At 34.1% G+C, this 11,760-nt stretch overlaps 1 protein-coding gene and 2 non-coding genes across 3 annotated transcripts; 1 reads left to right on the forward strand and 2 right to left on the reverse strand.

Annotated features, from left to right (window-relative positions):
- Window positions 1-1,464: 1,464 nt before the first annotated feature.
- Window positions 1,465-1,683, reverse strand: LOC128032325 (small nucleolar RNA U3). Its single transcript, XR_008188452.1, has one exon. It is a non-coding gene; the product is annotated as a small nucleolar RNA U3 (small nucleolar RNA).
- A 592-nt stretch (window positions 1,684-2,275) lies between these two features.
- Window positions 2,276-2,475, reverse strand: LOC128032328 (small nucleolar RNA U3). Its single transcript, XR_008188455.1, has one exon. It is a non-coding gene; the product is annotated as a small nucleolar RNA U3 (small nucleolar RNA).
- Window positions 2,476-8,624: 6,149 nt separating this feature from the next.
- On the forward strand, window positions 8,625-10,544 carry LOC105790764 (LRR receptor-like serine/threonine-protein kinase ER1). The gene has a single exon (XM_012618513.2). It carries the CDS (start codon window positions 9,082-9,084, stop codon window positions 10,285-10,287), a length of 1,206 nt encoding a protein of 401 aa, XP_012473967.1. The 5' UTR covers window positions 8,625-9,081; the 3' UTR covers window positions 10,288-10,544.
- The last annotated feature ends 1,216 nt before the right edge of the window (window positions 10,545-11,760 follow it).

The following is an 11,760-nucleotide window of genomic DNA, read 5'->3' on the forward strand; positions in this document are numbered from 1 at the left end:
TGATTAAATTTAAGGAAAGATAATATGGGTGAAAATTATGGATAAAATATTATACTATGATTAAATGTATGGAATTTCGAAATTTCTTCTGCAATTTAAAGTAAATTATGCAAACACGCCAGGTGTCATCGTGTATATATCGCCAAGTGCTGTAAAACCTGGCATGTGTATATATTGCCAAGTGTTGTAAAAAGAGAATATACACAGCAGATTGTGGCCAACAAAGCCTAGATTCCATATTTGCTTAAAAAATGTGATATTGACACTGGTATCTTGAGTTGTTTGTTGCTTGTCTTCCATGACCTGCTTGTTTCGAGCATGTCAAATTGCCCAAACTGTGATCGCTATAATTTTACAAATATAATTACTTTCATGCTTAAAAACAAAGTCAAACCAGGCCCATATATTATCAGTATTAAGAATTGAAGGAATCCCATACCTCTTTTACAGGGCTAAACTTTGTGATTATATACATCGATGTTTCAGGCTCGCCACCACATTTGAGACATATCGAGGAGGCCGCAATCCGGAAAAAAAATGTAACTTTTTTTTTATAAAATTAAACAGCAGTAAACGAAATTAATGAATAAGCTCATTCGTCCTTGTAAATCTAAAATAATCTGCTTGAACTAAGTCCCGCACAAAATGGGGTGGGACCACAAAAACTTGGATTTCAGTGAATTTTGTTGCCATAACCTTTGTCATATAATCAGCAACAACATTGTGAGTTCTTGGAACATGGTGAAAACAAACCTTCCAGCCTCGACACATCATTTGATTAATCCCGCAAAGTCAGCTGCACGTCCCTCTACAATCGTCTCTATCAAAAAAGCATTAACATTTTCAACTTTTAACTGACAAATCCCATTCTCCCATGGACCATTTGGTGAAACTAAACTTTTAAGTGAATATATTAAAATGGTAATATAAATATTTTAAATTAAGAGCAATTTATGATTAACAACAAAAATAATGAAACATAATAAAATTCATTTGATCTAATATAATTTTAAATGAGAGGCGTTTAGGGAAAGTAATGCGAAGATGTAAATTTAATTAATTCTCAACTTAACAAATAAATAGAAGGGTATTTAATGGAACGGAGAATCAACAGTTGATGTTGCAGACACATATTTCTTAAGACGCATTGTGGTTTTAAATTGTAATAACAATCTTAAATTAGTTGGCTTAGATTTGTGTGTAAAGCATGGCCCAGGATGATTAATGCTTTCAGTCAACATTTTAAGCTTTTTGTTGCATATAGAAATGGTAGTTCTATTTGCTGTTAATCCGGTGATAGTGTGCTCATCCAAGAATGGCAGCATTGCAAATTCGAAACTCATATTTGGTTCTATCTTCTAAAATCCCCCAAAATTTGCTTCGAACAACACTGCAAAGCAACCAACAAGAGACTGTAATAAGCCTGCAAATTCAAATGGAAAAAGCAGAAAAAAAAGGCGTAAGAGTCTGTCAGACAACTGCGTGACCTTCCCAGCCGCCCAAGGCAAGCTGAGAACGATCCTCTGCGGTCGAAGTCAAACCAGCAAGGGAATCACCAGACCAATAATCACGCTCAGGTCACACAGTCCTGGTTCATCAACCAGACTTGGAATCCTGTCTCCTTTGAGCTTAAGGACACAGAGGTACGAGCCTATAGAACAGATCCTGTTCAAGTAAGGTCGTGCCCTTTCATATCTTGATTCTGTTTTAAATACCACTGGATTATGTCTTTTCTTTCCAATGTGGGATACTGATCAGTTTTCTGATTCCATAATCTCTGGTCGCCGCAATGTTGGGATCCATTCGACTTTTTTTTTTAGAGTTATCAACACAATTAAATATATCTATTAAGGCCTGAATAGAATATTTGTTTACCGTATTACCCAGCTATTATAATAATTTTGATTACCCATGGATCATTAACCTGTCTAATGCTTTCTTCACAGCTTATAGCCTTAAACTTGAATTCGTTCTTTTAAATCATTATGTATCCATGTGATTAAACTAATGGGAAGTGAATGCAGATGCAGCAGTCAATGGTGGTGGTAATTTGCTGCGTTTTTACACAATGTATTATGTGATTGGAAGGTGGTTTCGTAAGTTCTGAAGAACGGTGGTCCAGACCAGAGATCCCAGAGGCAGTACAAATAACTCTCGCATGTTCTTAGAACACTTAGAATGCCATGGGAGCGCTTCATTAATGCCTTCAGTTTTGCCTTTGCCTGAAGAATTGACAAACGAACTCAGAAAGGAAAAAAGAAAGAAAAAGAAAAAGGATCTGTCAAACAACCGTGTGACCAGCCCAGCTAGCGGTTAAAGGTAGACCAGCAAGGAATCACCGCACCATCAATCACGCTCAGATCACAGACTCGATTCATCAACCAAGGATTAACCAAACATAGTATCCTGTCTCCTTTGAAATCAAGGACACAGAGGTGCGAACCTATAGAACAGATCCTGCTCAAGTAAGGTCGTGCCCTTTTGTGCCTTGGTTCTATTTTAAATACCACTAAACTTTGTCTTTCCATTTCGATGTGGTTCCGCGTTTTATCCTACACGTGCCTTCCATACTGTCTGGCTGGCACAATGATTGGGATCCAATGAACATGGTTAAATATATCTATTTAACCCTAAACAGAACATTGTTCATTATATCATCCTCACTATTACAATATTTCTTAAAATGATTGCCTACCGATTAAACTAATAAAGAAACTATCTGAAGGAGATTATTCTTCAGACCACCAATGGGAAGTGAATGCAGACGCAGCAGTCAATGATGACGGTAATTTGGTATGTTCTTATACTATTGTTAGGTGATTGGAAGGTGGTATGATAATTTGTGAAAGAAATTGTGGCCCAAAGATCCCAAAGGCAGTACAAGTTGTTGAAGTTCATAACTCACAAACAACTAACCCAGGATGGTCCCTTATTACACTAGAATGCCATGTTCTTCTTGTCATGGGATATCACCATTGAAGAGTTAAGTTTGCTTTTTACCTGCAGCATTATGTAAAATATATATTGCTGGATTAAACCAGGTTTTCCTAATTATCAACCCCTTTTCCAAGTTCGATTTTGCATATTATGTAAATATAGAGGAAACCGTAGGGAGATCCATGTTTATAGAAAAAGATAAGGTGAGAGGTACATGTATGAATGCTGAGATTCAAGACAGAATTTAATTCGTTGTAGGTCCCCAAAGTGTTTTTGGGATATTTATTGCCTTGGGCTAGAAAGAAAGGATTATATATTGTTTTTGTCAATATATGGAGAAGAAAATCGTATTGTATATGTTGAAACCAATTTACGTCAACATTTTGCTCATAATAGTTAAGCAAATAACATGACATTATAAAAGTAACATGACCAAATTTTGTCAAATTTAACAAGAGGGGCTAAATCCAAAATTTGAGAATTGTAGAAGAACCAAAACTAGAATTTGACCTAATAAATACTACTTTTTTTTTACACAACTTACTGCAATTATGAAATATCTTCATAAATTTTCAAATAACTTGTAACATTTTCTAATCTATTTCTTATAAAACAAGAAAGAGAATGGGAGGAGGTTGTTATGTTAAAGAAAAAAAAAGAGGGAAGGAAATGATGTATAACCATTAATAAAAGGGGTGAAATGGGGGTTAAATGAGATGCAATGGAAAAGGGCATATAGGTAGCTAGATGAAAGAGACGACAGTTAGAACAAGAACAAGAGTTATGTAAACGTGCAAAAGCAAACAGCAAGAGTTGGTTGCTTGCCCGAGAAATGGAATGGCCACATGATGATGATTGATGCACCTGCACTTATTGGGTTGTTGGGTTGGGTGCATTCCTTGCACACATTCCCCATTTATAATTAAAGCCTGTCTTTAGGACCAACACTGATGCTGGGGGAGTCGGACAGTTGTGTTTGGTTTTCATTTTCACCATTGTCTGCAACACCCCATAAGTTTAAAGATATTGGGGACATTGATTTTTGAATATTAATGCCTGCAAATCTCACTAACTTCACTAAATGCTCCTTAGCTTCGTTGTTGTTGTACCACATTTATTTTCCTTTATGAATTTACCCTCTTTTCCCCTCAAGGGGATAAATCTTCATTATGTTACCATTGTTAGCAAACATTTTTAAAGATTAATCTTAAAGGAAAATAATATTAAGGGTAAGGTTTCCTATTTTTGCCACGACAAAATCATTGAAACTTCAATTTTGAACAATAGTATATATATTGAAATGGTGGCTTTTAGAAAAGCTTCATTAAATGGTATACCACACTGCTATAATTAAAGTCGATAATCGAGTAGAATTATCACAAGTAATAAGAAAAGAAAATTAAAAACACACAGATTTTACGTGGAAAACTCTTCTGGAAAAAACCACGGACAGAGGAGGAGAAAATTCACTAATGTTGAAAATCGAATGATACAAGAAAAGTTTCGACTACATTTATTTAAGGGTTGAAAAACCTTGTTTTAATCAAAGTTCAATAGTAGAAGTATAGTTCTATACGACCCTCGGCCTCTTGGCCTCACAGATCCCCTTATTTTGTCACTGTATTTATTTATTCAACAAGTGACGTGATCCAGGTCACACAAACTCTAAGACACACAAAAGGTGCATAGGGCATACCCAATCCCAAGGCAAAATTTAAAGGGTAAATTATATTGATAATCACTCAATTGTTGATAAGTTCCTTTTTTGGTCACTCAATTATGAAAAGTTACAAAATGCTCACCTAACTATTCGATTTTTTTTAAAGTGCACATTCAATAGCTAACATTAAGATGATGCGTTAGCTTTTAAAACTGGCATAATAGTATCTCTAACCCTAAACATTTACACATTTTGTCTATCTAGTCTTGATTCTAAAAATTCAACCCTCAACATTTATACATTGTGTAATTTAGTCTTTTTGTCGTTCCGTTTTTCTTTGTGACCTTTTCACCTAAAAATCGAAAAAAAAATTTAGCTAAGCTTGATAAAAAATATACCAAAAATAGAAACACCCAAAATTTCAAGATAACAATTTTTATGTTTTCTTATTCTTTTAAAATTAACCCTCAATATAACAAAGAAAAGCTAAAGTGGACCAAAAAAATCAAATTACATCATATGTATATGTTGAGAGTTAAATTTTTAGAATCAAAATTAAATTGGCACATGTATAAATATCAAGGGTTAAAGTTGCTATTATGCCAATTTTATAAAAAATCGAATAATTGAGTGACTATGCCAAAAAAGAAATTTGCTAATAATTGGGTGACTATTAGTGTAATTTCCCCAATTCTAATCTGTGAAAAAGTTCACCCTCCAACTACAAGTTGTTGAATTCTTGTTTGAAACATCAAACTTTGACTGCATTAATCAGATAAATTGTCAGCAAAGTTGTATCTGTTCCAAGAGGCATTTACATTATGTTAGGAACCAAATTCACCTTATACTTTGTTTATATATACGTTTATGAATCTTACAATGGGGTTTCTTGTTTCAAGAAAGTGTTCGTGTTTTTGCAGCTGTGATCCATTCCATGGGAGATCCAGTTAGAACCCCAAACCAGACAGAAAACAAAAGTAAAAATTGCAGTTGAGACAAGGGACTTTATTAGGAAATTACAGATTGAACTTTCATAATGTTTGGATCTCGAATTTATTGCATCCCCCAATTTCGAGTGTTATTCCTTTGGGACCAAGAAAATGTCGGTGTCATTTGCCATGTGCCTTGGGGACCAAGAATGTTAAATTTTTTCTTTCTTTTTTACTTCTCAATGTTATGCAATGATTACAAAATGTTGCTAAATTTGTTTAATCCTTAAACTTTTAGCATTTTAAAATTTTAGTCCTGATCAAATAATAACTATTAAATTCATTAAGTTAAATTTTATTATTTTCAAAATCAAATATTGCAAATATATTATCGTATGTGTAATGTGATGTTAGTTTGCTACTTTCACATATTACTCAAAAAAGCTATTTAATGGATTTAACGATTGTCAATTGTACTAAAGATTAAAATTTCAAATTTTAAAAAGTATAGGACTAAAAATGCTTATGTTGGGGATCGACCCGATTAAGCAACGAACAAGTAAAAATAGTAGAAGAAATCGAGAAATTGAACACACAAATTTAAAGTGAAAAAACCCCTCCAAAGAAGATAAAAATTTACGGGAAAAGATAATTTTACTATAATGAAAAGAGAATGAAGAGTACAAAAGATGGAGATAAAAACTGAACCCCGAAACCCGAAAACAAAGAATCCTCAAAACATAAACACAAAATTCTCCAAAAGTGTTATGAGTTCTAATCTTTGATTAGTGTTTTTCTAAGGTTGTAAAAGAGCCTATTTATAGGCTAAATTCATAGATCAAATAAATTATGCTAATAAATATTAAATATATTATATTAATAAATATTGAATCTTCTAAAAAAATATTTTTTGTTTAACTTGAATTGCAAGCAATCTCTTAGTTTATTTGACAATAATTTAAGTCACATAACTCTAACAGCTTCAATTGGAGAATATGGACTAAATCTACAACTTTACACATTGTATAAGACTAATAACAAGATTTTAACCAAACAAATTTAATTGCTACTATTTCGGTTAGACTAAAATTCAAAAAGTACAACGACTAAAATTGACCAATTCAAAAAGTATAGGAATCTAAATTAACCAAATTAAAGTATAGGGACTAAATCCATAATTTAACCAAAACTAAAGAGGTGCACACGTTTTTCCGCCCTTGGATCAAGATTCAATGTAAGGGTAAGATTAAAACATTTTTTTCACTTATCTTGCTGTCCACGTTTGTATTTGCCTTGTTCAAACCTTTCAACTATCTTTGTCTCTAATAACAGTTATGTAACTTTTATTATTTAAATCTACCAGTCAAAGAATTGACCTACTTGGTATTTTATTTATTGAAAATTTTGCAATCTAACATCCTATTTTTACATCTTCCTTCAATGCCAATATTCATTAGCTGAACTTGTATTTTGTTTATTATTTTTATTCAATAAAAATGGAAGTATCACAAGTTCACACCTCCTTTTTTGGAAAGAAAATATAATAATATTTTTGTGCCTACTCATTATATTTCCATTCTATTGTGAATGATTATTGGGGTTTTAAGTTAAAATATAGATTATTTGGGGATTTAGGTTTTTTAAGTGTTTAACAAGATTCATCTAAAATTCAATAAATAAAGAAATCAAGATTTGTTGAGGGGATTGTTTTCTCTCATACAAGTTTTTGAAGTGCTGCTCTCAAGAATATCGATCCAGTCCCTCAACAATAGAAGATATTGTTTTCCGAAAGAGGATTTTGTCCTCCACTCTATGGAGAGCCATGTACAGTACACGCGAAGTGGCACCTCAACCGTACGTGGATGTACAACCACTCAAAGATTTCTCTCGAAAGAACTGATCCCTTCAACAAGAATTTAATTAGAATTTCTCATAATTAAAGTGAGGAAAAAAGAATTAATCAAAGAAATGATGATTTCAAAAGATAAAAAGGGAATTTTTTTTCAATGAAAAGGATTTATCTTTGGTTGAATATTGATCAAAGTAAACATGTCCATGAACTAGGCCATTCGGCTTGACTTGAACAGTGGGAGGGTTTGGGTAAAATTGTAAGTTCAAAAAATGGACTTGGGAAAAAATAAGGCTCATTAAGAAAACGAATCAAGCCTCGAGTAAGGCTTTTTGGCATGGGCCTATCCAGGCCTGGGCCGAATTTGTAAAAAAAAAATCTACTGTTTTCTTGCTATTTTGTCATTGTTTTACTGTCATTTCACTATTATGTCGCTATTAATTTGTTGTCATTATTTGGATATTGTATAACTCTTATTTTATTATTCAATTTGCTACTATTTTAGAGATATTTGCTTGTTAAGTTGCACTTATATTAGTATTATTTAAGTATAAAAATTTTTTAATTTATTTTAAATTTGTTGAAAAATATTTATTTTAATACTTTTAGTGTTTTTGATATATTATATTTTTTAAAAAATTATTATAAAAAAATAATACGGGAGGCTGAGCCTAGATTTTAGTATTTTTATTCGGGGCTGATTTGGACAAAATTTTAAGCCATCTTTCGGGTCGAATTGAGTCCAGATCTATTAAGTAGGCCTAAATGTTTGTCAAGACCTGACCCGGCCCGACTCATGGGCAAATCTAGATCCGCGTAATGAAAAAATAAATAAATATTCTTTTTGATAGAAATAAATATTAGTTAACAATTAAAGTAAAATCCGCTTTCATAAAAAAATAATAATAATAGTTAAAGTAAAATCCTAAATTGACCGAAATAAAAATAAAAAAGTAAAATCCTAAAGTGAGGCCTCAGCCAGTCAGCTTCGAGGCTCGTGGCTCATGGGTGTCCTTAATTGCATCTTCCCTCCTTACCTGGGGATGGTCACCGGTATGGTCACGTGATGTCTGCTTCGAACAACCGCCCTTATCTGCTGACATGTCTCCCTTACCTAGCTCCCCGTATTCCACGTAGGCTCGGACAACCGTTTATTACCGAACCTACCAACAATAAAGAAACAAAATCAGAACAGTAAATAATAACAATAAAGACTAATTAAATAATAATGATTAATAAAAAAAAGAGAGACATAGATACACTCACGCCCTTTGTTAGTTTGCCAGTTCCATTCATTAGTGTTAGAAGTAAGCCGTCAATGCTCTGCATCTTCTCTTTGAAGCCAAAATAATGAAAAAGTAAACCAGCCCCATCATCAAGAAGAGAAAACAGAGAAAGCAAGCAATAAAGGAAGGAAGATTCAGAAGCAAGAATCCCACCAAAAAAATTTTAAGTCTTCTGTTCTTTCTTTCTCTTTGGTCTTTTGCTTCTTTTTCAAGCCAAATCTTTGTTTGCTTTTTATATATAATGTGTATGTAATCTTTATATGCTGATTGTTTCGCCATTAAAATCTTTCACGGTTTTGTCCCACGAGAAACTGGTAGTCTTCTCTCACGAAAATCGACCTTCTCCAACCCAAAAGCGTTCTCTTTTTGTTCTTATATAAACCCCTTTCTTTTTGTTTTTTGTTTTGTTTTTTTCTATCAATGGGTAAACAAGGAAGGAGAAGAATGGGTTCTTATGCTCTGTTTTTGATTGCTCTCTTTCTATGTAAATTCTTGGCTGTTGCAATTTTGGACCCACTTGATTTTTTAGCTTTACAGTCCATTAGGAAGTCTCTGCATGATTTGCCTGGCTCTAATTTTTTTGCTTCATGGGATTTTACCTCCGATCCTTGTAACTTCGCCGGAGTTTACTGTGATTCCGATAAAGTGATAGCTCTTAATCTGGGTGACCCGCGTGCTGGTTCTCCGGGTTTAACTGGAAGAATAGACCCTGCCATTGGCAAACTATCTGCTCTTGCAGAGTTATCTATAGTTCCGGGTCGGATCTATGGTTCGTTGCCGCAGTCAGTCTCACAGTTAAAGGACCTTCGGTTTTTAGCGATCAGCCGGAATTTTATCTCCGGGGATATTCCGGCGACTCTTGGCCAATTGAGAAGTCTTAAGACGCTTGATCTTAGCTACAATCAGCTCACCGGAGAAATCCCTCGCTCCATCGGAACCTTGCCGGAGCTCACCAACGTTATTCTCTGCCACAACCATCTCTCCGGTTCGGTCCCTCCGTTTCTCTCCCAAGTCCTAACCCGGGTGGACCTCAAACACAATGCACTCACTGGCTCGCTCGCTCCGGACTCCCTCCCTCCTTCGCTCCAGTCCCTCTCTCTCGCCTGGAACCAGTTGACTGGGCCGGTTGACAGGCTTCTATCCCGGCTCGACCAGTTAAACTACCTAGACTTGAGTTTGAACCAGTTCACCGGTCCCATCCCCAGCCAGCTGTTCTCATTCCCCATTACGAACCTCCAGTTGGAAAGAAACTTGTTTACCGGTTCAGTCCAACCAGCTGATCAAGTGACAATCTCGACCATTGATCTAAGTCACAACAGGCTGTGGGGTCAGATATCACCAATGTTGTCAACCGTACAGAATCTTTACCTGAATAACAACCGTTTCAACGGTCAGGTCCCGGCCAGCTTCGTGGACCGGCTATTATCCGGCAGCATACAAATACTATATTTGCAGCATAACTATTTGACAGGGATCGAGATTAAACCGACGGCCGAGATCCCTGTAAGCAGTTCGCTGTGTCTACAGTATAATTGCATGGTGCCGCCCGTACAGACGCCGTGCCCATTGAAGGCCGGCAATGAGAAGACTAGGCCTACTGCCCAGTGCAACGAATGGAAAGGGTAGATTGGTAACTTTCACGAACTTGTGAGGGGCAGAAGAAAAGATTATACAAGAGATAGAAAAACTGGAATTTTTGGATTCATTGATTTATTATTGTGGTTCATATAATTTGTGTTGTGGCCTTTTGATACTTTAAAAAGTGTAATTGTCATTGCCTGCCTTAATATGTTCTTAAATGTAATGAGACATAATATTAAATTAATGCTCTCAATTATGAATTCTTGGGATGATTGTAAATAAAACTATGTTTCATTTCGTTAGATTGAAGTTTTAAATATCACATCCTGATTAATACACTCATTCGAACTCTCGAAATGAATTTTGAGGTAAAACATCCAATACTACTAAACCGAGGTTAAAAAAATTTAGCCCGATGATTAAGGGCGTTTATCTTATGCATGCTCACGTTGCGAGTTCATTTGGTGAGAATTACTTGTTAATGATTTGTGAGGTAATATATATATATGTGTGTGTAAATGAAAATTTTATAATGCATCCTTTTAGAAGATAAATGTTAAATATAAATTTTTAAAAGATAAATATATATATTAAACACATAAATATCGTCTAAATTGCGTTACTATATTAGACTATGTAAAAGGGTAATGAATGGGAAACCGGTAAGTATAGAATCCATCAAAATATAAATAAAACAAATAATTAGCACATAAAATTATATAAAATTTTGTCAATAACGATTATAGATATGAGAAATTAGATTCGATATCATGTAAGTTTTAAAGAAAGGGAAAATAACACAAATAGAAACACATAAATGTTTGTTGGTTTCCATCACTCAGCAAACCAGTTACAATGACTATATTAACCTAAAAAACAAATCATTGTATCCTCACCAATGAATTGGGGGACAATTTTATAATGAGATATAGATATGCATTTATAACCCTTTTCTCTTTTAATGAATATCACTTTCTACCAAACCCAAAAGTTTTCCATGCATAAACAACATAACAAATTCATGGCTCACATCTTATCAAGTAGGGATCAATAGATACTAAATACAATAAAACTGTTGTGATATTTTGTCACTTTGGGTTTATTAAGGTTTAGTGTGTATGACATATTTTACAAAAGTTTTTAGGATTTTGATGTGAATATTATTAGTAAAACTCATCAATTTTTAAGTGACAGAGTTGGACCTTAAATAGAAAAACAAAGCTCTTCATAACATTATTTTAAGAAATATTAACCTCCTTATCTTTAAATTCAGTATCCTAATATTTTATTTACCCCAAAATAAAAATGAAAAAATGATCACCCTATGCTAATTCTATTGCTCTCTTTTTTTTCCCTAGTAAGATCTAGACCTTGAATTCGCTTCTTGTGTCGACCTAATCAAAGTGGTGGCCCTCATGTTCTTTATTCCCCCACAAATGATGTTTCATGGTGTAATTATCAAACTCTTTGATTATGTTATTATCATCAATCTGCCTAAGTAGGGACCCCTTTTATCAT

This window comes from Gossypium raimondii, chromosome 8 (assembly GCF_025698545.1).
Source record: "Gossypium raimondii isolate GPD5lz chromosome 8, ASM2569854v1, whole genome shotgun sequence".
NCBI lineage: Eukaryota > Viridiplantae > Streptophyta > Magnoliopsida > Malvales > Malvaceae > Gossypium > Gossypium raimondii.